Source organism: Monodon monoceros, unplaced genomic scaffold (genome assembly GCF_005190385.1).
Source record: "Monodon monoceros isolate NGI ecotype Baffin Bay Population unplaced genomic scaffold, NGI_Narwhal_1 Super_Scaffold_21, whole genome shotgun sequence".
Taxonomy (NCBI): Eukaryota; Metazoa; Chordata; class Mammalia; order Artiodactyla; family Monodontidae; genus Monodon; species Monodon monoceros.
This window is the reverse complement of record NW_021703778.1, coordinates 91744401-91762958: the sequence shown is the minus strand read 5'-3', so window position 1 is coordinate 91762958 and position 18558 is coordinate 91744401. Positions and strand designations below refer to the sequence as shown.

The 18558-nt window shown below is 40.5% G+C and overlaps 1 protein-coding gene across 1 annotated transcript in view; it reads right to left on the bottom strand.

Annotated features, from left to right (window-relative positions):
- Positions 1 to 18465, bottom strand: part of GPR176 (G protein-coupled receptor 176) — a 91653-nt gene extending 73188 nt beyond the window's left edge. Inside the window, exon 1 of the mRNA XM_029237917.1 lies at positions 18265 to 18465. Within this exon, the coding sequence (XP_029093750.1) occupies positions 18265 to 18436 (172 nt within the window). The 5' untranslated portion in view covers positions 18437 to 18465. The remainder of the gene's footprint in view (positions 1 to 18264) is intronic.
- Positions 18466 to 18558: the final 93 nt, after the last annotated feature.

Below are 18558 nucleotides of genomic sequence, written 5' to 3'. Positions count from 1 at the left end.
AATTGTCCCCAAGCATCTCATTCAACAAACACTTACTGAGCACCAGCTATATGCCAGGCACTCTTCTTGATGCTGGAGACACAGCAGTGCTTTAAACAAATTCTGTATCCTCATGGCTCTGCATTCTAATGCAGAGAGATAGAACACTGAACAAACAAGACAATCTCTGGGGTTGTAACTGCTGTAAAGGAAATAAACAGGATGATGTGATAGAAGTGGAGAGGGGACATCTGAGCTACAATTTAAAGGATGAACACAAGCCAGCCACAGGATGTGTCTACGGAAGAACATTCCAGGGCAGAGAGAACAGCAAGGACAATGGCCTTTACAAGTATTGAACTTGGCATGTTCAACTGAAAGGTGATCCAGAAACTATGTGGGACCTCTCTGCTTTGCTTCTTTCCACCTTCTGCCACTTTCTGTGTGCCTTCTGCCTTTGTATTGTCTTTTTTTAAAAATTTTTATTTTATATTGGATCATAGTTGATTAACAATGTTGTGTTAGTTTCAGGCGTACAGCAAAGTGATTCAGTTATACATATACATGTACCTATTCTTTTTCAAATTCTTTTCCCACTTAGGTTATTACAGAATATTGAGCAGAGTTCCCTGTAGTATACAGTAGATCCTTGTTGGTTATCTATTTAAAATATAGTAGTGTTTATATGTCAATCCCAAACTCCCAGTCTATCTCTCCCCCCCACCCTGTAACCATGAAAAGATGCTCAACATTGCTAATTATTAGATAAATGAAAATCAAAACTACAATGAGATATCACTTCACACCTGTCAAAATATCTACAAACAATAAATGCTGGAGAGGGTGTAGAGAAAAGGAAACCTTCCTACACTGTTGGTGGGAATGTAAATTGATACAGCCACTATGGAGAACAGTATGGAGGTTCCTTTAAAAACTAAAAATAGAGCTACCATATGAACCAGCAATCCCACTCCTGGGCATATTTCTGGGGAAAAAATATGATTTGAAAGGATACATGCACCCCAATGTTCACTGCAGCGCTGTTTACAATAGCCAGGACATGGAAGCAACCGAAATGTCCATCAACAGATGAATGGATAAAGAAGATGTGGTACATACATACAATGGAATGTTACTCAGCCATTAAAAAGAATGAAATAGGGCTTCCCTGGTGGTGCAGTGGTTGAGAATCTGCCTGCCAACGCAGGGGACACGGGTTCGAGCCCTGGTCCAGGAGGGTCCTACATGCTTCAGAGCAGCTGAGCCCATGTGCCGCAGCTGCTGAGACTGCGCTCTGGAACCCAGGAGCCACAGCTGCTGGGGCCCGCATGCCTGGAGCCCGTGCTCTGCGGCGGGACAGGTCGCTGCAGTGAGAGGCCCGCGCTCCACAACGAAGAGTAGCCCCCACTCGCCACAACTAGAGAAAGCCCATGTGCAGCAACAAAGACCCAACACAGCCATAAATAAATAAATAAATAAATAAATAAATAATTTATTTATTTATTTTTAAAAAAAGAATGAAATAATGCCATTTGCAATGACATGGATGGACCTGGAGATTATCATACAAAGTGAAGTAAGGCAGACAAAGACAAAAATCATATGATATAGCTTACATAGTCTAAAAAAATGATACTAATGAGCTTATTTACAGAACAGAAACAGACTCACAGACTTCGAGAACGAACTTATGAATTGTTTAACTTGACAATGCCCACATGAGTCTGGCCCAGGCTCTTCCCTGCACTTGAATGCCTGGACTTTGTGCTGACAAATCTCCTGCTGTCCCACCCATGCCCTGGGCTTGGATCAACTGAGGATATGCATCTCACCCCTCATAGAAGTGATCTGCTTCAACCATCCTGAGAGCTGGACACTGGCCATGGTGAAATTCAAAGCAGAAAACGGGGAGCAGCTCATTTCCCCAACCATATACCTGCCAGGCGTCTGTGGACGTCATCCACACCCCACAACTGACTGTGATAAGTGTTGTGTTTCCCAGGACTCAGCCACAGCCTTGCCCGCTGACCTCCCCAGAAGCTCTATAAACACTCTGGAAACAGAAGCCAGCTTATGACCCACAGCCTGGTGAGCTCATCATCTCCTGGGACGCTGCACCTAACAATGGCAGTTTTTCCCTTTTCTAACACAGCTCGATTTTTTCTTTCTGGTCCCTAAATTTTTATATTAATTAACTGTTAATAACTATTTATGTGTAAGTAACTTCATTTTTTTAAAACAATGTTTAACTGAGAGAGAAAGAGCATCAGAAGCTCTGTGCTGATTCAGGACCAATGTCACTGATTTCCTGGTCCAGTAGAGTCTCCTCTGGGCTTCTGCCCCTGCCCGTGCACATGCAGCTTCCAGCCTCCTCTACGTTCCTGGACGACTTTCCACTCCTGACCTCTTGCACTGCCAGACTTATAGTCACCCTCAGTGTCCATGAGCATCTCTCCAGCTGCCAGCCCATCTCTGGTTCCTGGTCAACTCAGGGCTCTGGGTTTCGGCCACTCTTCTTTCCTGGGCATCAGACGTTCATGGCATCAGGCCCTGCCTGGCTGTGGGAGTGTGCTCACGAGCAAGTCACTCCCCCTCTGAACATGTTTACACAAATGCAGGATATGGTGACAACAATACTATAGAAATCAGTCAGGATATTTCTGCTGTGCATGACAGGAAGCCAACTCACGAAAGTTTAAGCAGAAAGGGAGATGTTGGTTTTTTTTGCTTCATGTAATTGGAGAACACAGGCTCAGGACCTCGAGGGACTCACACAGTATCATCAGGACACTTTCTCTGTCTCCCTCCACCCTTCACCCTCCTCTCACCCTCACCTCTGCCCTCATTCTCTACTGACCAGATGGTTCTGGGCTTCCTTTATCCCTGCTTAGCAGCCCCTTTGAAAAAGAGGGCTTCTCTACCAGCATCTCTATATCAAGGGCTTTGACCAAGCTTAGATTCCCACAACCCATTCCTGGACTAATCACTGAAAACAGGTAAATAGGATCCTGGGACCAGCAAGGCCTGGGTCATGTGCCCACCACTACCTCCCAGGGTAGGTGTGGGGCTAAGCAGAGTATTGTGAGGGGCAGTCATATAAGGAACCACACAAAGTAGAAAGCAGTAAATACTACAGTTTGGTTCACTAAATATTCATTCCATAATCTTCCAACCATCTGCTACCCTCTGCTACAAAGGCTAGAAAGCTAAAATTACTACTTCGCAGACTGTCTTGCAGTTAGAGCGCAGGCTTATATCCAAGTTCTGCCCAGCACATGTTCCCAAGAAAAGCAGACATGATTAATGTGAGGTGGTGGCTGGTGCAGTCATCACGTTTTCTCATAAGTACAGGAGGATTACAGATACCTTTTGTTCTTCGGGGCCAGCTATGTCGTAGGGTTCTAGAGTCTAATCCCTACATCACTGGTGGTACATGACAACAGCTTCATTTCTGCTAGAACTAGTGGTATGGCTGTGCGTATTTCCTAACTGTGCCCCTAGCTCTGTAGCATCCAGGCTTGGTTCCCTGAATCCCATAAATTCTGTAAGCAACCTAATACCCTGAAAGAAATTTCTTTCTTCATCAACTGGCTAGTTTGGTGTAGAAGTAAAGCACCTTGCCCTGCTACCTTATGCAAAAATGTGCACTTTATGTTCCCTGGTCAGGAGAAAACAAACATACACCTGCTCCCTGAGCCCCACCCCTCCCCCAAAATAAAAACAGTAAAAAGACACAGGATCACACTATCTAGCTCTGGTCCCCAAAACAACTGAAATAGTGAACCTTTCCTGTAACTTACTGACTCCTGATAAAAACAACTTTATTGTTTTGCAGCTTTAACTTTTACAGTGCTGCCATCCAAAGACATGACACAATCTTTGAGGTTACAACACTCACGTGAGATAACTGCTTTTTTCCCTCCACACTGAACATAGGAACTGTAAATGTGGTAATCTTGTGGTTGCTTTCTTTTAAAATAACTGTTTGTTGTATATTTCATTTGTCAAGCCAGTCCTTCAAAAACCTGAACTCCCTTGCAATCCGTCTTTGTAAATAAAATGTTTTCCTTTCCTGAATGCTTTTATAGCTGTGTCTTCTTTTGACAATAGGCTCTGTTGTTTGCAATTAAGAGCCCTGATAAATACTGGAAGGGAGGCTCCCCAGTGTATGAACATGAGTTGCTGAGGGAGGGCAGTGCTGTTAGAGGGAAAGGATGCGTTGAGAAAATAAAAACGCAAAATTTGTGCCTACATTATTTCATAATTCATATTATGATCGACCGGAATAATGTGGTATTGTTATAAACTACAAAACCCAGTGTAAAGGTAAGGCTAAAGCAGTATTCTGATTGGTAGTTACCATTTGGCAGGTGAGTCAAGGGTACCTGCATTGCACAGGAAGCATCCATCTCCCATTAGCAAAACTCTCCTTGTCTTTCCCTATTAAAGACCCTCTATGAAGGTCCTAAACTGCCCACATATATTGTCTTCCTAGATAAGGTGACCATTACTTGGAAATCAACAATGCACATGGAGTCATCTATCCCTGCCACAGGTGCTGACTAAGCATCAACTGGCAAAAACCTGATTGCAGGCCAGCATCAGGCAGCACCATCAGGACACAGACAAGGAGGAAGTTTACACTAGATACCCAATTCAGTGTAGCCATCAGCGCTGGAAGAGAAGGAGGCAACTGGACTAGGGAGAGGCACGAGGGGAGATTCAAATGTACCTATAACATTTTATTTTTATAAAATAAAAAATATAGGAAACAAATATGACAAAATGTTGCCATTTGTTATTTCTGAAGGTGGGCTTGTAATTTGTTAATATTTTTTCTGCATTTTTAAAACCTCTCAAAAAAAAAAAAATAAAGGAGAAAGAGAAGCCCAAAAGAGAAACCTTATAGGTTTCATGCTTTGCCTCTACCTCTGTAATTTTGTCCCCCAGGAGAAACCTTTCATCAGAAATAATAATTAAAAAAAAAAAAATGAGTTCTAAAACTGATGTTAAACCATTACTAGATATTTATTTTAAGTGCTAAGGTGCCTAGACATTAGTGGTTCAAATTAACCTGAAAGTTTTTCAGGTGTCTCAGATTTGGTGAAGCAAGTTTTCAACGTAGGCCCAAAAGAAGTTTCCAAGTTTCCTCAGAATCAAGTGTGGCCACCAATGAAAATATTGCTTGAGTCCATTTGAAGGCATTTCCCTGGAAATTGCTTGTAAATGCAAAAGCAAAAGAAAACAACAAAATTCCTGAGCAGGAACATTCAAGAGTTTTTGGTTCTAGAGGCCTCCTGAAAGAAATCGTGTGTGTATGTGTGTGTGTGTGTGTACATATTGGAGGGAGGGGGATGTTAATTAAGAGGGTTCAGGGCTACACCCTTGGCTTACTCAGTCTTGTCCATGCCTTACAGTGTGTTAAAGGAAGCTTTATTTTGCTTATTTTCCCTTTGTCAGTAATCCTTTATAATGTCCTAGCCTCGTGGTAGAATTTTAGTAGAATTAAACTAACACAAATCAAAACTGCATAATTGGCACAGTGGTTGAGAGTCCGCCTGCCAATGTAGGGGACACGGGTTCGTGCCCCAGTCCGGGAAGATGCCACATGCCGCGGAGCGGCTGGGCCCGTGAGCCATGGCTGCTGAGCCTGAGCGTCCGGAGCCTGTGCTCCACAATGGGAGAGGCCACACAGTGAGAGGCCCGCGTACCGCAAAAACAAAGCAAAAAAGACTGCATAATTAATTAAGTCCTGCAATTACTAATTGACCTAAGTCTAGGAAAAGGAGTCATCCAGGAGATAGTCAGTTACACAACAGGTATAGCACTAGTTCAAGTATAATGGTTAAAACTAGGTTTAAGACTATTTTGGTTAAAAATCCCAAGTGTGCCCCCAACCTCTATCCTATTAACCCTCAAAGTTGTGGGTTCTGCATTTGACCTAGGAGCTACATTCTCAGACACCCAGGAACTATGGGATTACAAGGAAAGAGAAACAATTTTAATGGTTTATGAGTGTAAAGTAAGAAAAACACAAATTTTACTCACTCATCCATTCAATAAAAATTTACGGAAGTCCCACACTGTTTATCAGAAACAGGTATTTTAATATACATGGGTTTCAACACTCTTCTTTGGAAAACTCCCACTTAACTTTAGACTGCTTTACACTCCCCAGGTAACCCCCCCCCCCCCCCCGCAAAACAGGGATTCCATTCTTCATATCCAACTTGAATTTGTATATCATAAATATTCTATTCTACTATTTTGTAATCAGGTAGTTCTTCCATAAATACATTTTTTAAAATATGCTACTATTAACCCTAATTTATGTTGACCCAAATGTTTGTTTAAAAAAAAAACTCAGTTTGAACCATATGAAATTGTAGTAGAAAAAAAAAAGGTCAAATGTTTGAAATGGTCAAATATCAGCAATATATAAACAAATATACATATTCTTAATGTTATTTTTTACATACATTATCTCATTTTATTTTCTGTTATGAATATGAATATAGTACTGTTCATTTACCCATAAAGCCCATCCACATTATTAATATTTTGTTATATTTTTCTCTAGCCTTTATCTTACTTGCATTTTTTTTGAATTTTATTTTTTTATACAGCAGGTTCTTATTATCTATTTTATACATATTAGTGTATATATGTCAATCTCAATCTCCCAATTCATCCCACTACTACCCTCCCCCCGCCACTTTCTCCCCTTGGTGTCCATACGTTTGTTCTCTACATCTGTGTCTCTATTTCTGCCCTGCAAACTGGTTCATCTGTACCATTTTTCTAGGTTCCACATATATGCGTTAATATATGATATTTTTCTCTTTCTGACTTACTTCACTCTGTATGACAGTCTCTAGATCCATCCATGTTTCTACAAATGACCCAATTTCGTTCCTTTTTATGGCTGACATACTCTTAATGTTCTTTAGACTAGATTCCTAAACTTACTTGAGCTCTCTTCCCTCATCCACTTTCTAACTTATTTTCCTTAATCTTTCAAGGTATTCTTATTCTGACCTGATGCCACCACCCCATTTGATGGTGGCATATCTCCTAGAATCAAATCTAGCCATCATCCCACCTTCTGTTTTAATATGCTTTGCTTATTTGCCAACTTCTGATTCTGGCAATGTGGCAGAACTTAGAACACTGCTACAAACAACTAGAAGTGCTGGATAAAACAAAAGACATCTTTAAATTCATAGCTGAGTTTATAAGAAATAAAAGGAAATCCCCAGTTGCCTAAAAGAGAGACCCGAGAGCTTGCACTGAGGGGTGATTTTCAGACCAGGAACTAGGCCCTCACAGCTAACTTTGGGTTTCAACACCCACACACAGACTGAATGAGCCTGGACCCCCCTGAAGCAGGTAGCTGGGATGGAAAGCCCTGCATAAATCCAGAATCCTCAAAGAGTGGCCACCTCAGTGAAAGAGAGAGTGAAAACTGTATCCTCTACCTCAGAGAGATGGCAAGGAAATGTGCCTGTTCCTGTGGTTGAGATCTTGGGCTAGTGACAACCCTGTAACACCTGGCAGGAGCAAACGTGAGACTGTTCTGGAGGCCACTTCTGCCACCAAGACCTCACAGTCCCTTTCAGAAAAAGGAGATGGACTCACAATCAAAAACTTACAAACATTCAAGGAAATGATCCACCATAAGAGAGAATCAGCAGACACAATAAGCATCCCAAGATAACAATCTGAAATAATACATTTGAAATTATAAAAGAGGGAATTAAAACTATAAAAAAAAAAGAATAAGACACTAGTATCAACTGATACCCTCCTGCTCCTTTACATGCCAGGTGTATGCTTATACCCTCAACTTTTCTAAATGCCCTACATGCAACAACAGGCTTGCCTATATGATGATGTCACTAGGGGCTCCAAAAAGATCCACTCCACCCATTTCTCCTCAACACCTGTCAAATATATGAAATGCTCAACTTAGTCACCCTTTTTGCTTAAGATAGTAAACTTTTTTTTAAAGTACCCTTAATGGTCAATGTATTAATGCAATAACATCTGTTAACATGTACATCGAAAGTGGTTTATTTATTTAGCATGCCACCATGAGGGAATGGAATTCAATTTCTGTTAAGTTTGGAAGAGAGAGGACAAGTAAGTAATTCAGGACAAGGTCACTGGGCACCCACAAGGACAAGAAGAAACCAAGAGGTATCTGAAAAGAGATGGAGTGAATACGAGAACATAAAAACTCTGAAAATGGGTGTTGATTCTCCGAAGACAGTTTTCTTACTTTTTAGTTTTGCCTAGGGTAAATCCTTACTTCTAAATTTCACCTAGAGTCACTCATGCCTTTCAGCCTAGCCAAAAATTCCTCTAAGTTTTTACACTTTATGACTGATAAAGACTTTCCGCCCAGCCAATCTGGAAGTTCCTCGACAATAAAATGGTTTTCACAATAGCTTCCAGTCACAACCAATCTAAATGGCGTGTTCAGAAAAATGACATGTAGAGAAACTCTTTGGCAAACTCTGCAGAAGGGATAATTTCAGAGACTTGGACACCCCAGAGAAAAACAAAGCCACATGTGTTTGTTCCCATTTTGAGACAAATTTCCTCCCTTCCTAAAAAATTCCACCCAATAAAAAGGATATTTCTTGTAGAACCGTGAATATTTGGAGTTGAGACTTTAGGACCAAAAAAAAAAAAAATTTAATTAAAGATGAAAATTCCAAACAATAAATTAGTTGCTTTGTCTACCAGCATCAAAAATGTTCTACTATACCTTAACTGTCAACATATGCAGACATACCCCAGAGATACTGTGGGTTCAGTTCTGGGCCAATGCAATCAAGGGAATACTGCAGTAAAGCGAGTCACATGGATTATTTGGTTTCCCAGTACATATAAAAGTTATGTTTATACTATACTGTAGACTATGAAGTGTGCAATAGCATGTCTAGAAAAACGATGTACATACCTTAATTTAAAAAATACTTTATTGCCATATTTCAAAATTTTTCAATGGGTACATTTTATTCCAAACTCTTTTTAAAAATATCTACAAACTTTATTGTTCATAATACTTTACTAATTATACCTAATGGTGTTTGTAAAATAGAGTGTCTAAAAGAGAAAATCTATTTAATAGGTGTTCAGATACATTAAAAAAATACTTTATTGCTAAAAAATTCTAACCATCACCTGAGCCTTCAGCAAGCCATAATCTTTTTGCTGGTGAGGGTCTTGCCTCCACGTCGATGGCTGCTGACTGATCAGGGTGGTGGTTGCTGAAGGCTGGGGGAGCTGCAGCAGTTTCTTAAAACAAGACAACAGTGAAGTTGGCCACATCGATTGACTCTTCCTTTCATGAATGAGTTCTCTGTAGCATGTAATAATACCGTTTGATAGGATTTTACCCACAGAACTTCTTTCAAAACTGGAATCAATCCTCTCAAACCCTGCCACTGCTTTATCAACTAAATTTGTGTGATATTCTAAATCCTTTGTTGTCATTTCAAAAGTCTTCCTAGAATCTTCACCAGGAGTAACTTCCATCTCAGGTAACCACTTCCTTTGCTCATACATAAGAAGCAACTCTTCATTCATTAAAGTTTTATCATGAGATTGCAGCAATTCAATCACATCTTCAGGCTCCACTTCTAATTCTAGTTCTCTTGCTATTTCCACCACAAATGCGATCACTTCCTCCACTGAAGTCTTGAACCCCTCAAAGCCATCCATGAGGCTTGGAATCAACTCCTTCTAAACTTCTGTTAATTGTTGTTATTTTGACTTCTCATTAATCACAAATGTTCTTAATGGCATCTAGAATGGTGAATCCTTTCCAGGAGGTTTCAATTTACTTTGCCCAGAGCCATCAGAGGAATCACAATCCATGGCAGCTATAACACTACAAAATGTATTTCTTAAGGAATAAGACTTGAAAGTCTAAGTCCTTCTTGATCCATGGGCTGCAGAATGGATGTTGTGTTTGCAGGCATGAAAACAACATGAATCTCATTGTACATCTCCAACAGAGCTCTTGGGCAACTAGGTGACCAAGAGCTCACTGTCAATGAGCAGTAATATTTTAAAAGGAATCTTTTCTTCTGAGCAGTAGATCTCAACAGTGGGCTTAAACTATTCAGTAAATTATAGCTGCTTCACTTTATTGTACAGCAGAAACTAACACAACATTGTAAAGCAATTATACTCCAATAAAAATTAAAAAAATAAAATAAAAAGATAGCTCCCCCCCCCCAAAAAAAATATTCAGTAAACCATGTTGTAAATAGATGTGCTGTCATTCAGGATTTGTTGTTCCATTTACAGAGCACAGGTAGAATAGATTTGGCATAATTCCTAAGGGCTCTAGGATTTTCAGGATGGTAAATGAGTATTGGCTTCAACTTCAAGTCATCAGCTGTATTAACCCCTAACAAGAAAGTCAGCCTGTTCTTTGAAGCTTGAAGCCAGGCATTGACTTCTCTCTAGCTGTGAAAGTCCTAGATGGCATCTTCTTCCAACCAAAGGCCATTTTTTCTACATTGAAAATCTGTAGTTTAGTGTAGCCACTTTCATTCATTATCTTAGCTAGATTTTCTGCATAACTTACTGCAGCTTCTACATCAGCACTTGCTGCTTCGCCTTGCACTTTTATGTTATAGCGATGGCTTCTTTCCTTAAACCTCATGAACCAACCTCTGCTAGCTTCAAACTTTTCTTTTGCAGCTACCTTACCTCTCTCAGCCTTCACAGAATTGAATAAAGTTAGGGTCTTGCTCTGGATTAGGCTTTGGCTTAACAGAATGTTGTGGCTGGTAAGATCATCTATCCAAACAAAACTTTCTCCATATCAGCAATAAGGCTGCTTCTCTTTCTTAACATTTGTGTGTTCACTGGAGTAGCACTTCTAATTTCCTTCAAAAACTTTTCCTTTGCATTTACAACTTGGCTAACTGTTTGGCACAAGAGCCTTTTTTTTTTTTTTTTGGCCTATTTCAACATTCGGCATGCCTTCCTCACTGAGCTTAATCATCTAGCTTTTGATTTAAAGTGAGATACATGCAACTCTTCCTTTCACTGGAGCACTTAGAGGCCAATGCAGGATTATTAACTGGCCTAATTTCAGTATTGCTGTGTCTCAGGGAATAGGGAGGCCGGAGGAGAGGGGGAGAGACGGGAACGGCCAGGCAGTATATTGGTCAGGACACACACAACATTATGGATTAAGTTTGCAGACTTACATGGGCACAGTTCGTAGCATCCGCAAACAATTAAAACAGTAACATCAAAGATCACTGATCACCATAACAAATATTATAATAATAATGAAAAAGTATGAAATATTGTAAGAATTACCAAAATGTAACACACAGACACAAAGTGAACAAATGCAATTGGAAAAATGGAACCAAAAGACTTGCTCAACGCAGGGTTACCACAACCTTCAGTTTGTTAAAAAAACTCTATTATCTTTGAAGCATAATAAAGTGAAGCACAATAAAACAAGGTATACCTGTAAAAGAATATTGTAACATGATATAAACACTGCTCTGATTGGAGAGGGTTACATTTCTAATCCTAAACAAAGGAGTTCTGTATTTCCTTAGCACGTGACCACAGACTGAGGTCCAGAACAAAACAGGATCAGATAAAAGAAAAAACAGTGGACCAAACTTTAGTCTTTCTGCTCCAATGAGCTCACTGCTGTAGAAACCTTTGTAAAGGTGAAATTGTTGCAATTATTCTTGGAGTTAGCTGCTTTAGGTGACAGCAGTGTAGCAGAGTTATGATGTAGCCAGATCATTTACTAACATCCTAGCAGTTACAAATGACTGAGCCCTAACAGACACAAGGCACATTAGCACACATGAAAAGGGGTCTAATTGCTAGACTAGGTAGAAGAATCCAGGAAACACAGAAAAAAGCAATTAACTGATTATATTTAAGTATGTCTCTATTAATACACTGGATAGGTCATTCATCTCCCTGCCTCTGGGAGAGTCTGTTTCTAGATTTTGGTGGGGTTTTTTTTCTTTTTTTGGCCACGCTGCATGGCATGTGGGATCTCAGTTCCCTGAACAGGGAGGCCACCCATGCCCCCTGCATTGGAAGCACGGAGTCTTAACCACTGGACCACCAGAGAAGTCTCTAGATCGTGTTTTTAAAGCACATAAAGTAAATTGCCAGGGGGGAAAAGATTTATTTTCCTCTTACTTATTCCTTGTCAAAGGTTTACGAAAATCCTTCAGTGGGACAATGGTAACAAAAGTTTTCACAGGATCAACAAGAGTGCCAAGACAATTTGATGGGAAAAGAAGCGTCTTTTCAACAAATGGTGCTGGGACACCTAGTTCACAGTATGTACAAAAATTAATGCACATGGACCAAAGACCTAAATGTAAGAGTTAAAACTGTAAATCACTTAGAAGAAAGCGTAAGAGTAAATATTCATGACTTTTGATTAGGCAATGGTGTCTTAGAAATGAAACCAAAAGCACAAGTAACAGCAAAAAATTTTAGATAAATTGGACTTCATCAGAATTTAAAACTTTTGTGCCTCAAAGGACACGAGTAAGAAAATGAAAAGACAACCCACAAAATGGGAGAAAATACTTGCAAATCATGTATCAATAAGGGTCTAGTACCCAGAATACACAGTTGACCCTTGAACAACACAGCTGTGAACTACGTGGGCCCACTTATATGCAGATTTTTTTTACACTAAATACGTACTACAGTACTACATGATCCATGGTTGGTTAATTCTACGGATGCTGGAACCATGAATACAGAGGGCTGACTAAAGTTATACTTGGATTTTTGACTGCCCAAAGGTCGATGGCCCTATCCCCCGCATTGCTGAAGGGTCAGCTGTAGAAGGAACTCTTACAACTCACTGACAGGAAGACAACCCAAGTTAAAAATGGGCAAAAGATCTAAACAAACATTTTTCCAAAGAAGATATGCAAATGGCCAATAAGAGCATGAAAAGATGCTCAACATCATTAGTCACTAGGAAAATGCAAATCAAAACCACAATGAGACACCACTTAACACCCACTAAGATGGCTATAACCAAAAAGACAAATAATAACAAACGTTGGCGAGGATGTGGAGAAATTAGAACCCTGATACAGTGTTGGTAGCAATAGAAAATGACACAGCCACTTTGGAAAGCAGTCTGGCAGTTCCTAAAAAAGGATAAACTTAGAGTTACCATATGACCCAGAAGTTTCACTCTTGCTAAATACCCAAGAGAACTGAAAATATTATGTCCACACAAAAACTACACAAATGTTCAGAGCAGCATTATTAATAACAGCCAAAAAGTGGAAACAACCCAAATGTCCATCAATTGGTGAATGGATAAAGAAAAGGTGGTATATTCATACAATGGAATATTATTCAGCCTCAGAAAAGGAATGAAGTATCTGCTACAACATGAATGAACCTTGAAAACATTATGCTAAGTGAAAGAAGCCAATTACAAAGAACCACTGATTTTATGACTCCATACATAAGAAATGTCCAGTAGAGGCAAATCCACTGAGACAGAAAGTAGATTAGTGGTTGGCTGGGGCTCAGGGTACTTAGGGAAAATGGGAAGCAACTACTAATGCGAATGTGATTTCTTTGGAGGGGGTGATAAAAATTTCTTGGGATTCTATAGTGGTGATGGTTACACAATTCTGTGAATATATTAAAAACCATTGACCTGTATACTATAATTGGCTGAAATGTGTAATATAGGAATTTTAATCTCGATAAAGTTTTTTAAGTTTTCATAGAATTTAATTTCCAGAAGAATTGGAAAGTAGAAGCTGTCCATTGAAGGCCTAGAAAGGAGAAGCAAAGGGTTACCACAAGTATTTCATTCAGATGGAGGCCAGACTGCTTTCCTGTGCTTAACGTATTACATTACAAAACAGTGGGGTGGCAGAATGCATACAGCATATGGAAATCAATGGCAACATGAGGCAGTTTGAGTCAGTGTATTAGGAGTTCATCTACCCAGGCTGATAACTATTGACCTCACCATTTCAAACTCCTTAGGTCAGTTCAGGACACCTTATTCTTGATGCAGTCTACTACGTTTCTAGGCACACCAGAAACAGAAAAAGCAGGTATAATAAGGCTGTTGATAGTTACATTATCATTGGCTATAATTATGGCCAATATATTTGTTATCATATATTGTTATATATATATATAGATAGACTGTTGACATTACATTACTATTGGCTATAATTATGGCTAACATATTATTTATATAATTATGAAAAACATCCTAGTAATTATGCATTATGAGCACAAACCGGTAGTAACACTGTTTCTATCAAACATTTAACTAAGGAACTCCAATTATCCAGCTGTTACCTGGTTAATTTCAACTAGTATCAAAAGCACAAGTATATTTCTCTGTCGAACAAGTACCATGAACACTGCTGGTGCCCAATATAACTTAGTTGAAATATTATAGACTACCATGAGCAAAAATGGTGTTTCTCCATATCACCTGTGAAATCAATTCAACAAGTAACCACCACCCCGCCTTTCCTTTGAAATGATTACTTCAATAACCACCTCAAGGAATCAGACAACAGACAACTTGGACCTTTACTTGGGGTCATCAACTTCCCAAAGGTTCACTACAGACTATTGCTAAGGAAAGGGGACACAGGTTAAACACAGAGACCATACATACAGTGGTTTGGCAAGAGGAAGGCAGGCTGATTTCTCTATTTTAAAATAAATTTCAGGGTAGGAGACATACTTCTTGGCTGTTGTCTACACTGCTGATTTTCTTTAAATAAGAGCAAATGCATTTATAAAAATCTCCTAAATGCCTCCAATGATGATAACAACAGATAACAGGCAATTTGTCCAGAAGGAGCTTAGAGGTAACAGACTAGGTCACAACCACTGACCTTTTTCAAGTCAAAGCACCAGAGAGGGGTCCAGCTTTCCAGGCACTTGGATTGTGAATCCAAAGACAGTGGGGAAAAATAAAGAGAAAGATCAACTCTGAGGAGTAAAATGCAAAACATTTATTGGAAATGATGGTTCCAATTCTTTCTGAGTCCTTGATTTCACATTGTTCACTACTAAAAGTGGTGTGCGCCATATATTTATCAAAGGGCAATCTAAATTATTTGACTCTCTTTCAAAACCTATGGTATATCTGAAGATATTCCAAGATGTTGCATAAAGAAGGCTGAGACACTAGCTCACACAAACCTTCAAAAGGCATTATTTGAACAATATTATATACAATTCTCGAGTTCATTTTCAACACAGCAAATAACGTCCCCTATGGTTGGATATATTATAGTTATTAAAAGTTGTTGGGGATTTTCCCTCATACAGGGCACTAAAACACTTTTCAAAAAGAGCTGTAAGATGTCAACAGTACAAAGAAATTATTTTCACATAATAGTAGGCCTCTGGAAATCCCAATGAAAAATTCTATGTAGAGAATATGGGAAGTATGTTTGAATTTATGTAAAGGGAAAAAACTCATTTGTCCATGTTTGGGCACAGAGGAAACAAGTAGATTAAACCAGTGTCATATGCTATTCTAGACACTATTCCATCCTCCATTTACTTTTCAGCCTTCTAGATTCTTCTGGGATAATTTTTCTCTATTTTTGGGCTTCATGAAACTAGGCTTCCCAAGTTTGCCTTGCAACTGACTGCACATGGCTTTGGAACTTAAGCTCTGAGCCTCAACTGACATTACCAGGATTTGATGACATAGATATGTCTGTATGGGTCAAATCCTCAGAGAACAATGAATCAAGAATACCAGAAACAAGTGCACAGTGCAATGTTACGTAGTTAAGCTTTTAAGAAAACCAGACATGCCTTTCAATTTTGCACAAGTTCTCTGACTTTTGATTTCTAGAAATTTAACCATATTTATACTTTTTCTGAAAATAAAAAGGAGCAAATGGAAGTCTCTTAGGAGGGCCTAAGTCATGGGTAAGGGGGAATCCTGGCTAGGCCAAGTCAAGCATAACCAAAGATCAAGGGCAAAAATCAGTCTCCTCTTTGAAGACATCCACAGAAGCAGTTTTTGCACGTCAATTAAAGTGCTGTGTGGAAAAAGAGTTGAATTAAGGGCAGATTTACCTAGGAATTCCTGTATCCAATGCAAGTTACCAGAATTGAAAAGTACATGGGGGGCTACCCTGGTGGCGCAGTGGTTGAGAGTCCGCCTGCCGATGCACGGGACGCGGGTTCGTGCCCCGGTCCGGGAGGATCCCACATGCCGCGGAGCACCTAGGCCCGTGAGGCATGGCCGCTGAGCCTGCGCGTCCGGAGCCTGTGCTCCGCAACGGGAGAGGCCACAGCAGTGGGAGGCCCGCATACCAGAAAAGAAAGTACATGGGAAGCAGAACATTTGTTAAATGTGCACTATTTACTCCGCCCTGTATACACATGCTGTTCTATTTCAATAGTACTCAAATTTTTAGTCAAACTATGAGAAAATTTCTCCTGGCACCATCGTTCTTCAGGGTTAAAGTTACCAATGGGAGAAACAAAACAAAACAACCAAACTCTCTCTCTCTCTATATATATATATATATGCAGAACAAATGCAGACATAAAAATGCAGCGACTTCTACTGCCTCCCCAATAACCTACTCTTTAAGTAAATGTGACAATACTAGAATTTAACTCTCAAAAATCTACCGTGCAGGGCTACCCTGGTGGCACAGTGGTTGAGAGTCCGCCTGCAGATGCAGGGGACATGGGTTCGTGCCCTGGTCCAGGAGGATTCCGCATGCCGTGGAGCGGCTGGGCCCGTGGGCCATGGCCGCTGGGCCTGTGCGTCCGGAGCCTGTGCTCCGCAGCGGGAGAGGCCACAACAGTGAGAGGCCCGTATACCACAAAAAAAAAAAAAAAAAAAAACTATGGTGCACTGTGCCTGGTACCCAGTAGGTGTTCAGTGTTTGCTTGTTAAATGAATACTGAAAATATCTGGGACACAAGCTTTCGCTTTGTTAATGTGCATTTACATTCCACTCATAAAAACACATTGTAACATACACACACAAATCTATACATGGCCCCACTGATGTCAACTCCTGAAAATGCCCTCATGACAAAAAATGGAAGATAAATATTATGCTAGAGTGGGACAGGATGATGACAATTAGAGAAGCTGCGAAAGTAAAATTCTAAACACAATTCTTCCATAGTCTTTTTTGTATTACATTGTGTTATTTATTCTTTCTTTTTCTCTTTCTTAAAATTGAAGTATAGTTGATGTTTTATAGTCTTTTTGATGTCGGGTATCTTCGTTTCCATGATAATTCACAGGTGTCTACAAAAAAGTAATCTATTCCTACTATGAAACTTTAGGACTGCTCTTGGCCATAATATCGCACATAATTACGAACAATCTTTTTATATCCTTATAAACGGCACATCAGAGAATTCATATTTTAAAGGAAGCCACATATTTACAAGTAATATGCAACATGTTCAACAAATCTCAACAAAAATGAATATTCATTGTATCATTTATCATATAAAGAGTAGCTACCAGAAGTACAAGTAATTCTCACACTAGTGGACATTTTTACTAACCACTCATTTCAGTTCGTTGATATTTTCTTTCCCTAACAAGTATTCCTAAATTTGTTGTGTGTGGCATTTTGTGTTTTTTATCCTGTCTTTATGCTGTACTTCAGAATAAACAAAAAATAGGGAAAGAAGTAGATTGGGATTTGTTTTGTTTAGGGGTTTAAAAATATCTAAGGCAACACAGAGTTTAACTCCACAGGTTTGTTTACCAGCAGGTTGCTGTTCCGAAGAAGCCAGCCATTTAAAAAACGCGCAAAATAAGGCTCGCAAAAAAAAAAAATTATACACTGGGAATAGATGGAGCGCAAAACACATCAGTCACCAGCAACAAAACAGAAGCTTCGTTGCTCGCTATTTGTAAACAAGAGGTCGGGGAGGTAAGGCATGTGATAGGCACAACCCTGTGCCCATCCCTAAGCGTTCCGCAAGGGCCGCCTGGGGCCCAGGACCAGGTAACCCACCCTGCAGCCGGGACCAAGCCCTACCGGAATTCTGCTTCCACCTTGGGGGCTGGAGTCGACCCTCCCTGCTTAACTTCCCTTCAGATACCCTGACGTTCTTAAACCTCCTTCAACTATCCGCACTTTTGCCACGCACCCCGAAACCCACGGCGGCTCTGGCGACCCCCGATCCCGGCTCTCCGAGCCTGCGCCCTCGGGGAAGCCCACCCGGGAGGCGCCCCCGCGGGCGGCTTACCGAGCAGCGAGCCTATGAAGATGACGACCTGCACGGTGGTGGTGAACTGACGGTACAGCTGCGCCTCGCCGAACTCCCCGAGCGCGCTGCGATTGGCGCCCTCAGCCCCGGCGCCCGACGCGTTGCGCGGCTCGCTGGCGTTTCGGGAAATCCAGCTGCCGTTATGCCCCATGGCGAGGCTGGAGCTCCGTCTTAGCCCGCCCGTGCGCCCGCCTCGGACCTCCGCGCCACTCTCTCCTGCCTCGGGCGCGGAGGAACACGCGGGTGCCTGGTAGAGACCTGGAGAACCCGGAG